This window comes from Equus asinus, chromosome 8 (genome assembly GCF_041296235.1).
Source record: "Equus asinus isolate D_3611 breed Donkey chromosome 8, EquAss-T2T_v2, whole genome shotgun sequence".
NCBI classification, from domain to species: Eukaryota; Metazoa; Chordata; class Mammalia; order Perissodactyla; family Equidae; genus Equus; species Equus asinus.
In genome coordinates, this window is record NC_091797.1 from 34,255,434 (window position 1) to 34,278,066 (window position 22,633).

At 38.6% G+C, this 22,633-nt stretch overlaps 1 protein-coding gene across 1 annotated transcript in view; it reads left to right on the forward strand.

Moving 5' to 3' along the window:
* LOC123287558 (saoe class I histocompatibility antigen, A alpha chain-like) overlaps positions 1-20,982 on the forward strand; it is a 50,272-nt gene extending 29,290 nt beyond the window's left edge. Inside the window, exon 8 of the mRNA XM_070515325.1 lies at positions 20,954-20,982. Within this exon, the coding sequence (XP_070371426.1) occupies positions 20,954-20,967 (14 nt within the window). The 3' untranslated portion in view covers positions 20,968-20,982. The remainder of the gene's footprint in view (positions 1-20,953) is intronic.
* The last annotated feature ends 1,651 nt before the right edge of the window (positions 20,983-22,633 follow it).

Below are 22,633 nucleotides of genomic sequence, written 5' to 3' on the forward strand. Positions count from 1 at the left end.
CTCCTCCACTTCCTCTAGGATCCCTCTTTGATCGTCACTGCTTTTGACAGCATTTGAGCCTATTTCATAGTTGGGGTTTCAGGTGTTTAACATTCCCATAAACTTAAAAAATAAACTTTAAAGAGAACAGCAAAACATACATACAAAATTGCTCGAATCATCATTGTATAGATCTAGGTCTTACCACAAATTCTCCATACAATTATAAACAATAGCCACATCAAGGAAGAAAAGGTTATCAGCATCTTTATCAAGCTTATTCCATTCAATAAGTCACTTCTCTACTAAAGTAACCACTCTCCTGGATTATACCATTGTCAACAAATAAGAGGCATCAACTGCCAGGGAATCGGAAAATGTGTATTTGAGGTCTTAGGAATTGCAATTTGAGAGACACAGATTCAATTAGAAACCCAAATGTGCTCCAAAGAGTACAAATGAAGCAGGGGTTTACAAAGGCAAAAACCACAAACTTTCATAGATTGTTTGAAACAATTAATGATTGGTTCTAATGAGGAGAAGGCTTACTTGCCAGTATGTGATGGGTTCATGGACTGCACCTGACTGTCTGTTGTCCAAAGAGGAAATGCTCCAGGATGTGGTTTCTGTGGGTCAAAAGTTCAGTTGGCATTCACTTGTGAATGTGGATAATCCCCACTGCTTTGATGGCCTTCCAGCTCTATTTTAGAAGCACTGACATGTGTTACTCCATTTTGTAATCATTCTCCACACCATAAATCAGTTCGGTCTGTTTTTGAATCCATATACATGAAATCATAAGTCTCTACTCTTTTGAGTCTGGCTTGTTTTGCTCAACTTCTTTGTTGGTGAGATTCATCCATGTTTATGTGCATAGCAATAGTTCATTCATTTTCATTTCTGCATAATATTCTATTCTCCAATTTTGATTTCTCTGCCAGTAGAGTCTGCCTAAAGCCCGACTCAGCTTCTTGGACTCTCAGCCACCACTCCCAACTTGACAAGTACTTTGAAGCATGGCATTATTCAATATTGGGCTCACATACCTGAGATTTCCCTCTTTCTAAATTCTGGTCCCATCAAGTCCTCTCTGCCTTGATAGCTCTCCATGGCCTTCAAGTGGATATTCTTACGTACTGACCAACTTTGGTAGTTGTTCTTGGTGGAGTGTTGGTCTGAACCAGGCTCGTCTGCAATCAATGGAGCTGGAATACTGTCCAGTTTTGTTTAATACAGATTTGGAGTTTCTGAGTCTTTATGCCCTAGTTGCCTTGACTGCATTCTGAGAGGAGGGGAGGAAATATGCATAATTTAATCAATATGTTCAATCCAGTAGGAAACAAACTATCTAATGGATCTTAACTGACCAAAAATACAGCCCTTCCTGCTCATAGATGAACAGGGCCAAGGTCCATAGAATTTCATTTTAACTCATGGCTTAGACAAGCCATAGTTGTTGCAGATTACTCTGACTAGGTGTCTGTAAGCTAAAGAAAAATGTAGATGGTAGGAGTTTCTACAGTTTTCTGGAAGGATGCTGTATTTTACTGTGGAAGTCATCATTTGTAATTGTTGCTAATCTGACTTTTTATTGACAAATTAGTTAGTTTAGCCTTAATGTTACATTGGAAGATGGTTAACTTAGCCCTGGCATGTAGTTGTGTATATTGGCATTAGCAGTGGTTTGGATTTTCAGTGTTCCCCTAATTAGGCTTTAAGACATGTGTGCATTGCAGTGCAAATCAGAGTGGTGCATGTCCCTGTAAGGGCAACTGAAGACTATAGATACATTTATACATATCTCTGTTTGCCTATGTTAGTTTGCCTACATCTTTGACATGTACAGTTCTAGAGAGTTTGACAACTCTCAGTAGCATATAGAATGGTCCTTGATCTTAAAAATTTCCCTCTGAATCCTCTTTATCACTCCTTTCTCCACCACAAGACACTACTAATCTGTTACATATATATTTATCTTTTCCAGAATGCCGTATGAATGGAGTCATATAACATATAACTTTTTGGGTCTGACTACTTTCACTTAGTAAAATTCATTTAAGATTTATCCAGGAAGACTTTTGACTTCTGCTTCCACATGTAGGGAGCTTGGAAGTTGCCACTCTAGCCTAACAAGTAAAAAGTTGAACTGACTGACTGAAAAATCAGTAACTCTTACTGTATCTATAAATGAAAGGAGGACAGAGGGAAAACTACTTCCCCCAAGATTGGAGAGACAAACAGGTGATACAGGGGGTTGTGGCTTCCCAGAGGAGAGGCTCATGAGCAGAACTGCCACAGGAACCATGCCAGGGTAGAAAAACCTGAAAAGTAATTGACAAATTGCTGGAAGGTCAGCGTGGACAAGTCTGAGGGTTAAAAATGCCATGGGGATCCAGTCCTAGGGGAACCCTACAATACAAAATTTACCCCCAGGAGCTCAATCCAATTCCCACAGGAAACAGAGCAAAATCCCCTCATGCTTCCAGAAAGTGGAGGAGGAAAGGAACCATTTTGAAATATGCCACTGCACTCTGCTCTAAACAAGGCCTTCCCCTCAGAAGAAATTAGTTAATCAGAGCCCAACCTGCTGGGGTATTTTCAGAGCCTAACTGACCCAGGGAAAAGGAAATACCCAGCTCTAGTCAACTCTAGCCTTCCACATGAGAGAGAGGAAATACATAACTCCAATCCACTTTAGCCATAATGTCCCACCTGAGGTGGGTGAAGAAAACTGAGAAACAATTGTAAAGCTTGCAGTCCTGAGGCACAGGCTCACTGGAAGACAGAGAGCTACTAATGGGACTATACAATGCTTCCTCTCTCCCACATACCTTGCCATTACATTCCCAAAAGCCTATTTACAGCAGTTCCTTTTACTTGCTATATCATGTTTGGCTATAAAGTAAAAATTACAAGCTACACCAAAAGAGAAAAACACAATTTGAAGAGACAGGGAAAGCATCAGAATCAGACATGGCAGAGATATTGGAATTATTACACCAAAAATTTTAAATAATTATGATTAATATGCTAAAGGGTTTAATGGATAAACAGACAGCATGCAAGAACAGATGGGCAATGTAATCACAGAGATGGAAATCCTAAGAAAGAACCAAAACTAAGTGCTAAAGATCAAAAACACTGTAACAGAGATGATGGCTTTGTTATTAGACTGGACATGGTTGAGGAAAGAGTCTCTGTACTTGAAGCTATGCCAAGAGAAACTGCAAAGACTCAAAATAACAAAACAGACTATCCAAGAACTGTGGGACTACTAAAAAAGGTATAGCATATGAGTAATTGGAATATCATAAGGAGAAAAAAGAGAGAAAAGAACAGAAGAAATATGTGAAACTATTCTGACTGAGAATTTTCCCAAATTACTGCCAAACACCAAACCACAGACCCAGGAAGCTCAGAAAACACCATGAAGGATATCACAACAAAATACACCTAGGCATATCATTTTCAAGCTATGGAAAATCAGAGATAAAGAAAAATTCCTGGGGGCCAGCCCAGGGACATAGTGGTTAAGTTTGCACACTCCACTTCAGAGGCCTAGGGTTTGCAGGTTCAGATCCCAGGTGCAGGCCTAGCACTGCTCCTCAAGCCATGCTGTGGCAGCATCCCACATACAAAATAGGGGAAGATTGGCACAGATGTTAGCTCAGCAACAATCTTCCTCAAGTAAACAGAGGAAGATTGGCAACAGGTGTTAGCTCAGGGCCAATCTTCCTCACACACAAAAAAACACAGATTGTCAATTGTCTAAAGGCAATAATTAAAAAACAAGGCCCAACTATATGTTGTCTACAAGAAACTCACTTTAAATACAAATAAGCATATACATTATAAGTAAATGGATGGAGAAAAATACACCATGCTAACCAAAAGAAAGCGGGAGTAACTATATTAATTTTGAACTGAACAGACTTCAAATAAGAAAAGTTATCAGGGATAAAGAAGGACATTACCTAATGATAAAAAGGTCAATTCTCCAAGAAGACGTGATTCTTTACCAGTGAGCACATAAAAACAGTGTCAGACTACATGAAAAACTGATAAAACTGCAAGAGGAAATAGATGAGCCCACTATTATAGTTGGAGACTTCAAAACCCCTCTCAGGAATGGACAGGCCAGCAGGCAGAAGTCAGTAAGGATGCACTTGAACTCAACCACACCATCAATCAACTGGATGTAACTGAGATCTAGAGACTACTCCATACAACACTAGCAGAATACACATTCTTCTTATGCTCACACGGAACATTCACCAAGATGGACCAAATTCTAGGCCATAAAACACAGAGTAACAAATTTAAAATTGCAATCATAGAAGGTCTGCTCTCAAACAACAATTGAATTAAACTAGAAATCAATAACAGAAAAATAACTGGAAAATCCCAAAATGCAGTGGAGATTAAACACTCTTCCAAATTATATGAGTCAAAAATGAAATCTTAAGAGAAATTTAAAAATATTTTGAAGTAAATGAAAATGAAAACATGACTTATCAACACTTGTGTGATGCAGTGCAAGGAGAGCTTAGAAAGAAATGTGTAGCATTGAATGCATATATTAAAAAAGAAGAAAGATATAAAATCAGTAATTTAAATATCCATCTTAGGAAACTAGAAAAAGAACACCAAATCAAATCCAAATTAAGCAGAAGATAAGAAATAATCAGAATTAGAGCATAAATCAATGAAGTTGAAAACAGGAAATCAATAGAGAAAATCAACAAAACCAAAACGTGCTTTTTGGAAAAGATCAATAAAATTGATATGCCTCTATCTAGGCTAACTAGTAAGAAAAGAGAATGGATACAAATTACCAGTGTCAGAAATGAAAGACGAGATATCACTGAAGATCCTACTGGCATTACAAAGATGACAAAAGAATGCTATGAGCAACTCTATGACCACAGACTTGATAACGTAGATGAGATGGACCACTTCCTGAAACACAATTTGCCAAAATTCACACAGAAGAAATAATCTGAATAGACCTATGTCCATTAAAGAAATGGAATCAATAATTAATACCATTCCAAAACAGAACACACCAGGCCTAGATTGGTTCACTGGTGAATTCTACCAAACACTTAAGGAAGAAATTATACCAATTTTCTACAATCTCTCTCAAAGGATAGAAGGAGAGGGAATACTTCCTAATTTATTCTCTGAGGCTATCATTATCCTGATACCAAAACCAAAGACACCATGAGAACAGGAAACTGCACAACAGTACCGCTCATGAACATACATGCAAAAGTCCTCAACAAAACATTAGCAAATAAAATCTATAATGCATAAAAAGAACTATACACCGTGACCAAGTAGGGTTTATCCTAGGTGTGCAAGGCTGGTTCAACATTTGAAAATCAATTAATGTAATCCATCACATCAACAGGTTAAAAAGGAAAAGTCATATGATATATCAATAGATGCAGAAAAGGCATGTGACAAAAACTAACATCCATTCATGATAAAAACTCTAGGTATATTGGGAATAGACAGAAACATCCTCAACTTGAAAAAGATTATCTGCAAAAAATGCACACCTAAAATCATAATTAATGGTGAGAAACTTGAAGCTTTCCTACTAAGATCAAGAACAAGGCAAGGATATACCCTCTCAACATTCCTTTGCAGTGTCATACTGGAAATCCTAGCTAACGCAATAAGACTTGTAAAAAAGGAAATAAAAGGGATACAGATTGAGAAGAAAGAAATAAAGCTTCTATGCTGGCAGATAACATGGTTTTCTTTGTAGAAAATCCAAAGAATCAACCCAAAACTCCTAGAACTAACAACTAACAAGTGATTATAGCAGATTGCAGGATATAAAGTTAATATTAAAAAGTCACTAACTTTTCCATACACCAGCAAGAAAGAAGTGGAAGTTTAAACTTAAAACGTGATCTCATTGACATTAGTTACCCCCCAAAATGAAATAGTTAAGTATAAATCTAACAAAATATGTACAAGATCTATATGAGGAAAACTATAAAACTCTGATGAATGACACCAAACTAATTAAATAAAGAGATATTCTATGTTCATGGATAGGAAGGTTCAGTATTTTCAAGATGTCAGTTCTTCCCAACTTAATCTACACATTCAGTGCAATCCCATGAAAATCCAAGCAAGTTATTGTATAGATATCAGTAAGCTGATTATAAAGCTTACATGGAGAGGCCAAAGAACCAGAATAGTGAAGAAAATATTGAAGGAAAAAACCAACATTGGAGGCTGACCCTACCTTACTTCATGACTTAGTAAAAAGTCATTAAAACAGTGTGGTATTGGTGAAAGAATAGACAAATAGATTAACGGAGCAGAAAACAGAGCTCAAAAATAGACCCACATAAATATAGTCTACTAATCTTTGATAAAGGAGCAAAGGCAATACAATGGCGCAAAGATAGTCTTTCAATAAATGGTGCTGGAACAACTGGACATCCACATGCAAAAAAATGAATCTAGACACAGACCTTTTACCTTTCAAAAAAATTAACTCAAAGTGGATCATAGCCCTAAATGTAAAACATAAAACTCCTAAAAGATAACATAGGAGAAAACCTAGATGACCTTGGGTACGGCGATGATATGTTAGATACAACATCAAAGGCATGATCCGTGAAAAAAATCATTGATAAACTGGACTTCAATAAAATTTAAAATTTCTGCTCTGTGAAAGACAATGTTAAGAGAATGAGAAGACAAGCCACAGACTGAGAGGAAATGTTTGAAAAAGACCAAATGATAAAGAAGTGTTATCCAAAATATACAAGGAACTCTTAAGAATCTACAGTGAGAGAACAAAGAGCCTGTTTGAAAGATGGGCCAAAGACCTTAACAGACACCTCACCAAATAAGATGTACAGATGGCAAATAGCCATATGAAAAATGCTCCTCATCATGTAGTATCAGGGAAATTTAAATTAAAACAGCAATGAGATACCACAACACACTTATTAGAATGGCCAAAATCTGGAACACTGACAACACCAAATGCTGGTGAGAATATGGAGCAACTGGAAATCTCACTCGCTGCTGGTGGGAATACAAAATCGTGTAGCCACTGTGGAAGACAGTTTGGCTGTTTCGTACAAAACCAAACATACCCTTACCATAGGAGCTAGCAATCACACTCCATAGTATTAGCCAAAGGAGTTGAAAATTTACATCCACACAAAAACATGCAAACAGATGTTTGCAGCAGCTTTATTCATTATTGCCAAAACATGGAAGCAATCAAGATATCCTTCAGTAGGTAAATGGATAAATAAACTGTGGTACATCCAGACAATGGAATATTATTCAGCACTAAAAAGAAATGAGCCATCAAGCCATGAAAAGACATGGAGTAATCTTAAATTCATATTACTAAATGAAAGAAGCCAATCTGAAAAGGCTACATACTATATGATTCCAACTATATGACATCCTGGAAAAGAGAAAACTATGAAAACAGTAAAAAGACCAACGGTTGCCAGGGGTTGGGGTAGGGGTTAAGATTGAACAGGTGGAGCATAGAAGATTTTTAGGGCAGTGACAATACTCTGTGTGATATTATAATGATGAATACATGGCATTATACATTTATCCAAACTCATAGAATGTACACCACCAAGAATAAACCCTAATGCAAACTGTGGCCTTTGGATGATTACGATCTGTGAGTGTAAATTCATCAATTGTAACACTTTCACCAGTCTGGTGAGGGATGTTAACAGTGGGAGAAGCTGTACGTGTGTGGGGGCAGAGGGTAGATGGGAAATTTCTATTAATTTTGCTGTGAACCTAAAGCTGCTATAAAAAGTAAAGTTGTAAAAAGACAAAAACAAAACAAACAAAAAATGTTCAGCCAGTTTGTTACATGAATAGTTCCTTTTTTTAATCATTGAATAGTATTACAGTGTATGATGTACTGTGTTTGTTTATCCTTCCACTGTTGAAGGAGATCTGGATTGTTTACCATTTTTAATGATTACAAATCAAGTTGCTATAAACATTCACCTGCAGTTGACCTGTGGAAATAAGTTTTCAATTCATTGGGGTAAATATCTAGTAGTGTGATCACTAGAGTATATGTTAAGTGTATGTTTAACTTGTAGCAGACTTCCAAACTATCTTCCAAATTGGCTTTACCAGTTCTCATTCTCATCGGATATGACTGAGAGATCCTGGTGTTCCATATCCTTGCTAGCTCTTTTTATTGTCATTTAAAAAAATATTTTTAGCTATGTTAGTATCTCATTGTGCCTTTAGCTTGTATTTACCTAACGACAAGTGATGTTAAGCATCTTTCTATGTGTTTATTTGCCATCCGTTATCTTCTTTGGTGATGATCTTTCAGTCAATTATTAAATAGGGATTTTTTATTTTCCAGTTGTTTTTTAATTTTTTTAAGTTTTTTAAATTTTTTATTTTTTTAATTGCAGTAATATTGGGGTACAACATTATATAGCTTTCAGATGTACATGGTAATATATTTCAACTTCTGTGCAGATTATATCATGTTCACTACCCAGAAAGTAATTATAGTCCATCCCCTCACATGTGAGCCTAATCACTCCTTTTGCCCTCCACGCCCCTTCCCCTATGGTAATCACCAATCCAATCTCCATTGCTATGTGTTTCTTTGTCTTTGTTTTTATCTTCTACTTATGAATGAGATCATATGGTATTTGACTTTCTCCCTCTGACTAATTTCACTCAGCATAATACCATCAAGGACCATTCATGTTGTCACAAATGGCTGAATTTCATCATTTCTTATGACTGAGTAGTATTCCATTGTGTATAAATACCACATCTTCTTTATCCATTTGTCCCTTGGTGGGCACCTAGGTTGCTTCCAAGTCTTGGCTATTGTGTATAATGCTGCAATGGACATAGGGATGCAAGTATCGTTATGCCTTTGAGTTATCAAGTTCTTTGGATAAATACCCAGCAGTGGGATAGCTGGATCATATGGTAGATCTATTCTTAATTTTCTGAGGATACTCCATACTGCTTTCCATAGTGGCTGCACCAGTTTGCACTCCCACCAGCAGTGAACAAGGGTTCCCTTCTCTCCACATCCTCTCCAACATTGGTTGTTTCCTGTCTTGTTAATTATAGCCATTCTGACTGGCGTGAGGTGAAACCTCATTGTAGTTTTGACTTGCATTTCCCTGATAGCTAATGATGTTGAGCATCTTTTCATATGCCTGTTGGCCACCCGGATATCTTCTTTGGAGCAATCTCTGTCAGATCTTTTGCCCATTTTTTAATTGGGTTGTTGGGTTTTTTGTTGTTGAGCTGTATGAGTTCTTTGTATATTTTGGATATTAACCCCTTATCTGATACATGATTTGCAAATATCTTTTCCCAATTGTTAGGTTGCCTTTTCGTTTTGTTGATGGTTTCCTTTGCTGTGCAGAAACTTTTTAGTTCAATGTAGTTCCATTTGTTCATTTTTTCTTTTGTTTCCTTTGCCCAGTCAGACATGGGACTTGAAAATATGCTGCTAAGACCCATGTCAAAGAGCATACTGTCTATGTTTTCTTCTAGAAGTTTCATGGTTTCGGGTCTTACATTCAAGTCTTTAATCCATTTTCAGTTGATTTTTGTGCATGGCGTAAGGCAATGGTCTACTTTCATTCTTTTGCATGTGGCTGTCCAGTTTTCCCAACACCATTTATTGAAGAGACTCTCCTTTTTCCATCGTATGCTCTTGGCTCCCTTGTTGAATATTAGCTGTCCATAAATGCATGGGTTTATTTCTTGGCTCTCGACTCTGCTCCATTGATCTGTGTGTCTGTTTTTGTGCCAGTACCATGCTGTTTTGGTTACTATGGCTTTGTAGTATATTTTGAAATCAGGGAGTGTGATACCTCCAGCTTTCTTCTTTTTCCTCAGGATTCTCTTGGTTATTCAGGGTCTTTTGTTGTTCCATATAAATTTTAGGATTCTTTGTTCTATTTCTGTGAAAAATGTTGTTGGAACTTTGAAAGAGATTGCCTTGAATCTGTAGATTGTTTTAGGAAGTATGGACATTTTAACAATCCTAATTCTTCCAATCCAAGAGCACGGAATATCTTCCCATTTCTTTGTGTCTTCTTTGATTTCTTTCAACAATGTTTTATAGATTTTGGTGTACAGATCTTTCACCTCTTTGGTTAAGTTTATTCCTGGGTATTTTATTCTTTTTGTTGCAATTGTAAATGAGATTGCATTCTTGATTTCTCTTTCTGTTACTTAATTGTCAGTGTATAGAAAAACAACCGATTTTTGTGTGTTGATTTTGTATCCCGTGACTTGACTGTATTCATTTATTGTTTCTAAAAGTTTTTTAGTGGATTCTTTAGGGTTTTCTATATATAAAATCATGTCTCCTGCAAAGAGTGACAATTTCACTTCTTTTCCAATTTGGGTCCCTTTTATTTCTTTTTCTTGCCTGATTTCTCTGGCTAGGACTTCCAATACAATGTTAAATAAGAGTGGTGACAGTGGGCATCCTTGTCTGGTTCCTGTTCTTAGAGGGATAGCTTTCAGTTTTTCTCCATTGAGAATGATATTTGCTGTTCCATGGGCATTTGAAAAGAATGTGTATTCTGTGGTTTTTGGATAGAATGTTCTGTATATATCTACTAAGTCCATCTGGTCTAATGTGTCCTTTAAGGCCAGTGTTTCCTTATTGATCTTCTGTTTGGATGATCTATCCATTGATGTAAGTGGAGTGTTAAAGTCCCCTACTATTATTGTGTTACTATTTCTCCTTTTATGTCTGTTAATAATTGCTTTATATATTTAGGTGCTCCTATGTTGGGTGCATAGATATTTACAAGTGTTATATTTTCTTGTTGGATTGTTCCCTTTATCATTATGTAGTGCCCTTCTTTGTCCTTTGTTACAGTTTTTGTTTTAAAGTCTATTTTGTCTGATATAAGCATTGCTACCCCCACTTTCTTTTCTTTGCCATTTGCATGGAATATGTTTCTCCATCCTTTCACTTTCAGTTTGTGAGTGTCTTTAGGTCTGAAGTGTGTCTCTTGTATGCAGCATATACATGGGTCTTGGTTTTTTATCCAATTGGTCACCCTATGTAATTTGATTGGAGCATTTAGTCTATTGACATTTAAAGTAGCTAATGATAAATATGTATTTATTGCCATTTTGTTACTTTTTTCTGGGTGTTTTAGTAGTTTTTCTCTACTCCTTTCTTTTTCTCTTCCTCTCTTCCCTTGTGGTTTGATGGCTATGGTTAGTAATATGTTTGATTTCTTTTGTCTTTCTTTTTTGCTTACTTATTATAGGTTTCTGATTTGTGATTACCATGAGGATCCTATTTAATATTCTATGCATCTAACAGTCTATATTGAGTTGATAGACTCCTTAGCTTGCCCTCTTTCTAAAAGCTCTACTTTTTCACTCCTCTCCTCCCACATTTTATGTTTTTGAAATCATATATAGTCTCTTGTTTAGTGTGTGTCTATCCATTACGCTTTCATCATTGAAATGGGTTATTTTAGTACATTTATCTTTTAACCTTCATATTATCTTCACAGGTAGTTTATCTGCTACCTTTACTATATTGTTTACCTTTACAAGTGATTTTATTGCCTGGGGTTTTTTTGTTTTTCTTGTTTTTTGATAATTTTTTTATCTCTATTTGTGGTCATTGCTTTCCCACTTAAGTAAGTCCCTTCAGCATTTCTTGTAGAACTGGTTTCTTGGTGATAAACTCCTCTAATTTTTGCTTGTCTAGAAAGCACTTTATCTCTCCTTCCATTCTGAATGACACCCTTGATGGATAGAGTATTCTTGGCTGTAGGTTTTTTCCTTTTAGCACTTTAAATACGTCATGCCATTCTCTTCTCGCCAGCAGGGTCTCAGCTGAGAAGTCCACTGATAGCCTTATGGGCTTTCCTTTGTATGTCACTTGTGGCCTTTCTCTTGATGCTTCTAGGATTCTTTATCTTTAATTTTTGATATTTTAATTATAATATGTCTTGGTGTGGGCCTCGTTGGGCTTATCTTGTTTGGAGCTCTCTGTGCTTCCTGAACTTGGATGTCCATTTCTTTCCTTAGGTTAGGAAAATTTTCATCTATTATTTCTTCAAATAAATTTTCTGTTCCTTTGTCTCTCTCTTCTCCCTCTGGGACACCCATAATCTGAATGTTAGCACACTTGATATTTTCCCAGAGTTCCCTTAGACTGTTCTCATTCTGCCTAATTCTTTCTTCTTTTTTCTGTTCAGCTTGGGTGATTCCCTCTAGTCTTTCCTCTAGCTTGCTGATCCATTCTTCTGCATCCTCTACCCTGCTATTGAGTCCCTCTAGTGAATTTTTCACTTCCAGTATTGTATTCTTCATTTCTGATTGGTTCTTTTTTATGTCTTGCAGTCCTTTGCTGATGACCTCACCATGTTCATCTAGTCTTCTCCCAATATCTGTGAGCATCCTTATGATATTTTGTTTGAACTCTTTGTCAAGTAGGTCACTTATTTCTGTTTCATTTAGTCCTTTTTCTGGGGCTTTGTCCTGTTCCGTTGCTTGGAAAGTATTCCTTTGTCTCTTCATTGTGCCTCTTTCTCTGTGCTTATTTCTATGTATTAGGTGAGTCAGCTATGTCTCTTGATCTTGGAGAAGTGGCCTTATGTATGAGATGCCTTATGAGGCCCAGCAGTGTGCTTCCCTCTCATCACCAGTCCAAATGATCCAGGAGTGACCCCTTTGTGGGCTACTTGTGTTTTTCTGCTATGACAGGGTTGCTGTTACTGCAGGTACCCAAGGAGTCTAGTCTTTCCTTCTCTGGCAAGCTGTTTGTAAATCCGGTTTGGGAAGCCTCAGCACCATTGGCTACAAAGTCTATCAGCACCCTCCCATTGCAGTTTTCCTCTTAATTGGGTTGGTACCCAGAGTAGCTGGTTGCTAGGCTCAGGGGCTTACAGTTGCGATAGGCCTCAGGCCTACAAGGCTGTTGTCAGCTCTCTTAGGAGTGCAGCTGAGTGGGCCTGGCCCTAGGCATGGGAGCACTCAATTGTTTCAGGCTTTGGAAGGTGGGGCTGATCCTTTTTATGGCTATTTGTGAAGCACAGGTCTTCTGCCCCTGATAAGCCTCACCCCCCCCCACAGGACCACACAAACTGTCAACACAGTCCTGGTCCATGCACACTTCTCAACCCCCTGGAACATACGCCAATGCTACACTGCAGAGGCCCCCACCTCTCCACCAATGGCCCCCACAGTTCAACTGGTCCTAACACAGGCTCTGCCCCACAGAGGTGGACACACTCGCCTGCCTATAGAGGATCAAGGCACCCAGTCAATACAGGCTGAAAAGTAGCCGGAGGGCTTGCTGTTAGGTGGGGCCAGTCCCTAGGGTGGGCTGCCTGCCCTGGCTGAACTGGATTAAATCTGTACTCTAGTGCACATGGCAGACCCCTTGGCTAACAGGCCAAGTGAAGAACGTCAACCATGCCCACTGGGCCCTGTGTCAGCACGCCTGCACCAGGTCAGAACAATGGCCCCCACCAATGTTTCAGTCTCCGGAGAGATCCCTCCTCTCACCAAGATGCCCCCAGAGCCCACCAGATGAGTCTCATTTCACCAAAGGACTGTCAGCCTTCTCTCTGGTGATTTTAGGTTGCTGCAATGAGTGAGTTTGTGCGTGGGCCCTTTAAGACCCAGGTCTTTTTGGCTTTCAGCTGATAGCTTTTCTGGGGGTATCCTCACTGCAGTTAATAGCCAGCAAAGCCAGGCAGTAAGACCCTCGTCTGGGTTGGGCTGAGTCTGAAGGATGCTTATAGCAGTATCGGCCCCGCTCTGGACCTCACTCCTCTAGGAAGGGCTGCGTACCTTAAGGTGGCTCCCGCCTGGCCAGCTGAGAAGCTCCGCTGCTCCCAAAGGTGGCTTTTTTCCTCTCCAGCAGGAATTTCTGCCTCTTCCACCTTAGTCAGGACTGTCCCTTGTTGTGGGGGCTCTTTATATCCAGTTTTCAGTTCTCTATCCAGGATAATTATTCCAAAAATAGTTGTAACCTGGTTGTGTTCATGGGAGGAGAAGAGTTCAGAGTCTGTTTACACTGCCATCTTGATGAGATATCTGGAATTACCTATTTCTGCCTTCTGCATCTCACCAAACTGTTGTCATGATGCTAAGCTAGGTGCATAGACTAAGGTACGAGATTCACATTTTTCTATCTGAAAAGCAATTGCTCTGGGGAACTATTGTTGAAGATGATGTTAAGTGAGGAAATTGGTATTTTTGCCAGTATTTTTGACATTGTTAAACTACTTTTGAAACTTTTAAAGAAAAACAAAGATAGTTATTATCTTAAAGGCATTATTGTTATGGCACCCACATCTTGGAATTACTTGATCTGCTACTATATGTTCTCAAATTTGTTGCAACTTATTGTGGAGAACATTATTATTAAATGCAATTGCAAGAAAAATGCACAAATATTGTTGTATCTCCTTTCTCTGTCTCAAACTTTTAATCATTATTTTCCAAAGAGAAATGAAAAACTTTAAAGAAAAATAATCAGATAAAAGAAGCATTGCTTTATAGAATCCCAGAACAATATTTAATTCAAATTTTGGTTTTAACAGGCATGTAAATTATTTGATACTCCTCCCTTCCAGAAGTGGGGCTTAATTCCCTCCTTTTGAGTGTGGGCTGTACTTAAGGACTTACCGCTAACTCGTACAGTAAGGCTGATGAAATGGTGTGTGACTCTGGGTCTAGGACATAAAACACATTGCACCTTCCATTTTGGTCACTCTCTCTCTCTCAGATCACTTGCTTTGAGAGAAGTCAGCTATCTAGTCATTAGCCACTTTATGGGAAAGTCCACAAAGCTAAGATCTGGGGCCTCCTGGGACCATCCAAGGACAAGAGGCCTCTTCCAACAGCCATATGAACGACACATGTTTCCTGTAAATCCTTCAACCGCAGTCAAACCATGAGATGATACAACTTGACTGCAACCTTGAAAGAGGCCTTGAGCCTGAAGGAGTCTGGTAAACCTCTCCGAGATTCCCGACCCTGGGAAATTGTGGGAGATAATACATGTCTGTTGTTTTGAGATGCTAAGTTTTGAGTAATTTGTTATGCTGTGGTACAGTAATGTGGTACATAACTGTCGAAAGAGAGAAGGAATGATTGCACTTTGCTTTCTTTAAATTACTTGTAAGATATTAAACATGTCATTTGGTTTTAATATTTAAGAAGAATTTCCACGGTTAAGAGACATGATCAAACATCAATGTAGGTGCTGCTGGGAAGGTATTTTGCAGATGTAACTAAGGTCTCAAATCACTTGACCTTAAGACAAGGAAATTCTCCTGAGTTGGACTGTCCTAACCAGGTAAGCACATGAAATGACTGGGTTACTCCTGAGGAAAGAGACTCAAAGCATCAGAGGGCTTCAACGTGGGAGATTTTCTCAATTATGGGTTTTGAAAGTGGAGGTCACATGGCAAAGAATGCTGGGGACCACAAGATGTTGCAAGCAGCCTTCCTCCAGCTCCTAAAGGAAACAGGGTCTTCAGTCCTACAATTGGAAAAAACTGAATTCTGCTAACAGTCTCTCTATAAGCTTAGAGGAGCATCCTGAGCTCAAGATGAGAGCACAACTTTGTGAAACTATGAACAGAGAACCCACCCACACCATACCTGGATTTCTCACTAAGGAACTGTAAGCAAATAAGTGGGCATTATTTCGAGCCACTACGTCATGGAAATTTTTATGAAGTAATAAAAACCCAATTCACAGGCTCACTGTGTAACAGATAAGAACATCACATTTATTCCACTGGAATGAATTTATGGACTGATATGCACACTAATTACATGTAAGAAAATCTTATCTGACTTTTTTGTATTTTTTATTTTATGACTTTTATGTAATACAATCAAAATTTAATACAATTATATTTCATTCATTCATTCAACAACAACAAATCCTATTATGTGCCAGGAATGTCTTCATATGATGGGGATACAGCTTTGACTTAAACAGCCCAAAGCCCCTGTGCTCATGTGTGTTACATTCTAGAGGCTTCGCAAGAGTGAGACGGAGCCATTGGGGTGTTTTAGTAAAGAAATGACATTAGGAGGCAGGTGAGCCAGGTGGCGCGGGTGCCACAATTCAGGCCTGAGAAGGTGGTGGAGACTACAGGGAGAACAGGGGCCAAGGGGTGAGAGGGACAGAGAAGGCCCGGAGGAGCAGGAGTGAGGAAAAGAAGCAGAAGTAAAGAATTCTAAAGCACGGGGTCGGCCCGGTGGCACAGTGGTTAAGTTCGCATATTCCACTTCTCAAGGCCCGGGGTTCACCGGTTTGGATCCCGGGTGCGGACATGGCACCGTTTGGCAAGCCATGCTGTGGTAGGCATCCCACATATAGAGTAGAGGAAGATGGGCATGGACGTTCGCTCAGGGCCAGTCTTCCTCAGCAAAAAGAGGAAGATTGGCAGTAGTTAGCTCAGGGCTGATCTTCCTCAAAAAAAAAAAAAATACTAAAGCAGTGGAATTCTCAGATTTAAGCATACATATTGCATTAATGATCTTTAATAAATACATCTACAGAGCCTAGCAGAGTTTCTTGCATTTGGTATTTAATACTGTTATAAGAAATTTCCATTTAGTGACATATGTAGGAAAGCCGTGGTGGCTTATTCCTGATTCAGCCTGAACTTTATGTGGGAAAAAAAATTTTATGATTTATGGCCTGCCAAACATGGGCTGTACATCTGCTTTAAACATTATCCTAAAGTAAAGAATGTACTCTTTGAAGATAGGGGTGCATGCCTCCCTCCCTATGACCCCAATTCCTGTACTCCTTTGAAGAGAAGTTTCTCTTTCCAGTAGCCAGGGTCATGTTGACCTGCTGTGTACATGCTAATGTGTGACAAAATGTCCTTGAAACCTGAAGAGAACGTACCCCTGTCACACTCGCTGTATGTTCTTTGTTCTGAAATGGTATGTAAGTGGTGATAAAAGCCAGCCTCTCCAGAGCATTTTCTTCCTTGGTGAAGGCTGCACTCCCAGGCTAATTCTCAGCTTTGCCCGAATAAAACTCTTCTATTCTTTACTACAGATTGATTATTGATTATTTGCATTAACATTTCTTGGTGTCTGGAACTCCAAAGCATAGAGAGGATCAATTGACAACTGACAAAAGTAGAAGATGAAGGGATGTTTGCAAGACACCATGGGTCCTGTTGGGTGACATTAAACACTAATGTGCTTGTCTCTATTGCAAATAAACTATCTAAAGCCTTACAAAGAAAAAAAGTCACTAAGGTTATGAATGTACAACTCCAACTGCTTAGCACCCCAATTAAGGCACCTTTTTCAAACCCTGACCAAAGACAAAATGATCACACTCATCATTATTGCCAAAATACCTGGTCATTTCCAACAAATCAAATGAGACTTAGAATATGGCAAAGTCAAAAAGGAATAGAGGTGTTCTGAGGACTATGAGAGGGCACTTCTCTCCTCCTCCCCAATACCTTAAGGGAAACTGAAATAATCTATCATAGGAGAAATGTCAAAGACCCTTCTAGATACTGGGGCTACATCGTTCTTAACCCTATACTTGTTCATTGCCTTCTCCCTTGGAGTAAACAATCAGTTCTAATGGTAGTGGTTTCCAATTTACCAATGCAAGTCTTTAAATCAAGGCCAATAACCTTTCAAATAGGAACCATCACAGGGAAATATGTGTTTCTCCTGGTAAAATGTGCCCCAATTCATTTGATAGGATGAGACCTATTGGAAGCATACAATGTTCATACTGCCTTTTCACAAAAGGGTGAAATTCTTCTAGATTTAGAAAATTTGAATGCTGATCAAAATTTAGTTACTGAAAAATTGATGGTTATGAAATGAATGGCTCAGATATAACAAATGAAAATCGATGAACTGTTATTGCAAGTGCCTAAAGAATTAGGGTCATCTTCTTCTTCAGATACTGGAAAGATTAAATCAGCCACTCCTATTAAGGTGACCGTTGACAACTCTGAGCCTCTACCTAACATTCAACAATACCCACTTAAACCAGCGGCATTAAAAGGAATAAGACCTATTGTTCAGGAATCTCTTGAGATAGGACTTATAATTCCTTGTACTAGTCCTTGTAATACACCTATTTTAGCAGTATGTAAGCCAGATGGGAAAAGTTGGTGATTTGTTGAAGATCTGAGAGCTGTGAAGAATATAGTGATCCCTCAATGTCCTGTGGTCCCAAATCCACACACTTTGCTCTCAGCCATTCCAGCTGAGAGCAGCTGATTTTCAGTTGATTTATGCAGCACCTTCTTTAGTGTCCCAGTAGAAAAAGACAGTCAATACCTTTTTGCCTTTACTTGGGAAGATCACCAGTATACCTCGGCAGTTATGTCACAGGGCTATACTGAAAGCCCTACTTACTTTTCTCAAATACTCAAGGCTGATTTAGCTAACGTAGATTTCCCTAATGGCTCTAGCTTAATTCAGTATGTAGATGACTTTCTTTTATATTCCAAACTAAATGAGACTCCCAAAAGGACACCAATCTACCTTTTACAACACCTAGCCTCTAAAGTACATAAGGTTTCCAAAGATAATCTCTAATTTCATTTACCTATTGTAAAATATTTGGAGCACCTAATATCTAAAGATTCACTATTGATTGATTCTGAAAGAATTCAAAGAGTTTTGGCTTTTTCTCTCCCCAAAACAAAAAAGCAGTTGAGGGAATTTCTAGGACTGACTGGATACTGCAGGAATTAGGTATCTAACTTTTCACTCCTTGCTCAACCTTTATGTCTGTTACTTAAGTTTGACCAGCCTGATCTGATTAAATGGATGGTAGAAAGAGAGAAAGCAGTAAACACCTTTACACAGTAAAGTCCATCTTGGCTCAGGCACTGGCTTTAGGTCACCCTAATTACAACTTGTCATTTTTCCTCTTTGTGCTCAAAGATAAAGGAAATGCTTTAGGTGTATTAACTCAAAAACATGGTGATCAACACCAACCTATAGGACATTATAGTCAGCAATTAGACTTGGTAGCAAAACGACTTCCACCTTGTATCAGGGCTATTTCAAAAATGGCTCTCTTACGTAAGCCTACTGAAGAAATGGTAATAGGGTCTCCTTCAACCATTTATGTCCCAAATGCAATTGAATCTCTTCTAAATTCTCACCACACTCACTACTACTCTGTAATCAGATTAGCCTCTTATGAAGTACTGTTGCTTTCTGCACCTAATATTAACTTAACTGATATAATAACCTTATTGAGCAACCTTGCTTCTTGCATCACAGGAGGAAAACCACCACAACTGCATTTACTTAACAGATTATCTTGTTCTGAGGAATGACTTACAAGAGACTCCTACTGATAATGCTGACCTAATTGGTTTACAGATGGGTCCTATTTAAAAGATGAGCAGGGACATTATTGAGCTGGATATGCAGTAAGGTCCACAGTGGACATACTTGAAAGCTCTTCTTTACCAGAGATAAAATCAGCACAACAAGCTGAATTAATTGCTTTAATTCAAGCTTGTCAACTAGCTAAAGACCACATAGCAAATATTTATACTGACAATTATTATGCCTTTGGAGTGGCACATGACTTTGAAATGCTTTGGAAACAACGAGAGTTCTTAACCTCTTCAGGACAACCCACAAAAAACAGAAAAGAGGTTGCAGAGTTGTTGAATGCTACACAACTACCAAAGTAATTAGCAATTATTAAGATTCCAGGGCATTCCAAATCTGAGACTATGAAAGCTAAAGGAAATCAACATGCTGATGTTGCTGCCAAACAGGCTGCTTTAAATACTCATCAGTCTCAAGAAGGCCCACTGCTCTCTGTTAATCCTGTGGAGCCAGTACAAGATTTCCTTCTACAGATTCAAGAAATCACCACTGAAGAAGAGAAACAATTGTGGCAACAAAAAAGGGGGAATATTGACCTGTCACACAAACGTGGTTTGGACCTGATAAAAAACAACCTATAGTTTCTGTGGGAACACAATTGCTGTTACTTCAGCAAATGTATCATTTAACTCACTGGGAAACTGAAAAGATGATTTTATGGGGAAAGCAATATTTCTGGAAACTTTCTGCTATAGTGCCTCATAAAGCATATGCTCATTGTACTACATGTCCTAAAGACAACCCAAGGAAATCACTTCATGGGTCACAAGGCCACTTTCCCCTTCCTAAGGGACCTTTTCGGGGATGGCAATTGGGCTTTGTTCAAATGCCACCGTCTCAAGGACATAAATATATCTCGGTGACGGTTTGGATGTTTTCACATTGGGTTGAGGCCTTTCCTTGCAGAAGAGCAACAGCCTTAACCGTAGGTAAATTGTTACTGGAATGGATAATTCCTGTTTAGGGAATTCCTTCTGAGTTACACAGTGACTGGGGAGCTGATTTTACCAGACAAGTAATTAAATCTATTTGTGACAGTTGACCAATAATGCAGCACTTTCACTGTGCTTATCATACCCAATCCTTGGGATTGGTAGCAAGAACTCAGGGCCCTACCCAAACTCAATTGACAAAACTTTCAGAAGCATTTAACCTCTTGGCCTAAAGCTCTTCCACTAGCACTTCTCAATCTTAGGTCTACACCTTTTGGTAAATATCAGCTGTCTCCTTTTGAAATAATTACAGGAAAGCCTACATAGATGAGGGAATGCATGAACCAACTTTACTCAAGGGAGATAAATTACATTATTGTCAGGGTCACATTGAGGCACTCAAAAGAAATGAAATGTTGGTAGCTGATTCCTTCCACAGCACGCTCCCAGGAGACAAAGACCTTAAGGATCATGAACTGCAAGCTGGGGATTTTGTTTATTGGAAAAGCCATCAAATAAAAGGACCTTATCAGGTACTACTAACTAATCTATGTGTAGCCAAATCAAAAGGCATAGATTCATGGATTCCCATCTCTCATTCTAAAAAGGCACCTCAAGCTGAGTGGATTTTGACTCCTGTTTCTGGCTCTCAGCTTCAACTGATTAAGACAAGCACCACCAAGCCAGGATGAAAGATGACATCAAGGTAGGCAGCTTCTCCCAAGACTCAGGACCAGGCCTGTATTCTTACTTTTTCTCTATTTTATCACATCTGCTACTTTAGACAATATTGGACTCTGTCTATCCTCCCCTTCCCCTCTATTAACATCCCAAGAAAACAGCATGGCTGCCTGCCAATCTAACTAATGTAACCCCAAACACAGCCTTAATTTTATATTATGATGATGACTTAGATAAAATGCTTATGACTCCTTGGGTGTACCTAACATTCCTTTGGCTTTTGGAACTTACTTTTTGGGATATGTATATCACAGAGGGCCATTGTTAGGGAAAACTTTTCAGACAATATTACCTAATACAAATCTAACTTACATTGTATATAATACACAACACACTGACCACTGTGTATCTATAAACTTAGATGATCAATTGTTAAGCAAAAATTCCCCGATACGATAGAAAAAAATTAGCAGCTGCTTGCCCAGTATGTCAAATATCGCATGCATTCATAAACCAAGTTTTTGTGGATGGAATGGCCGAAAACAAAATAAGAAAAAACAATGGGTATCTATCAAAAATTCCATTTTAGGGGTAAGCTGGTGGGTTCAACCCCCTCCTAAGTTTAAATCTACTATAACACCAGGAATATTATGGGAAGCCCTATGGCATACCCAAACAAAGAAATACCGAGGTGTTACTACTACCCATTTAACATTAGTCTGGGGAACCCAACATGTTCGGGTTGAAATCCTTTATCCTAATTGCACCAATGCCATTAACCTGCAATGTCAAGATCACATTTGTTGGATTAATCAGCACTGGCCCCAAAGGACAAAGCAAGCGTTATGAGCTAGAGGATCAGGGTTAGGTATTCTTGGACAGGCTGCATTTACTTTTACTGAAGAAAGACAGTCAGAAGAAAAAAAATTCTAAAACAAATAGGTAAGTTAAAGGGGCTGCTATTTCAAGAAGAAGGGAAAATATGGAGATCTGCTTGGGCTGAAATTTAGCACTAATGAAATAGTTAAAACAGACTGAACATATCATGGCAGAAAATGCCCATACCCAACAACAGGAAAGAGCATGTACTTTCACTCAACAAGGGCTTTTAGACATGCTAATTCAAATGGAGTCTGAAGTAGCAATGGGTCACTGGCCTTCTTTGCTCATGGCAGAAGCCCAAAATCTATATCTACAGAAGTTATATAGCCCACCTAACTTATAGAAATTTGTCAAAGGGTCCTGCAATTCACATAAGTGTTCTATTACAGCTTTAGTGTTTAAACCTGCAACAAGCCACACCTATGATGTTGTTCAATTGGTGGGTACAGGAATCATTTTAAATTCTACCAGGATTCTCCCTGTTGGGGAAGATGGGCCTTATTATCAAATAGTTCCTACTGGACCCCTATATCCACTCAGATTTGTGAATTTTGACTAGGTATGTGTCTATGGCCTGAAAAACAATGGAACCCCATTTTACTACCACTTGCCTATAATGACCACACCCATACAGAAAGATATATGGTATATGAGAAAGAAAAATTTTGTTGAGAATGTTTAAAAAACACCTCCATCATTCTTTCTGACCTGTATTGTCAGCAAAG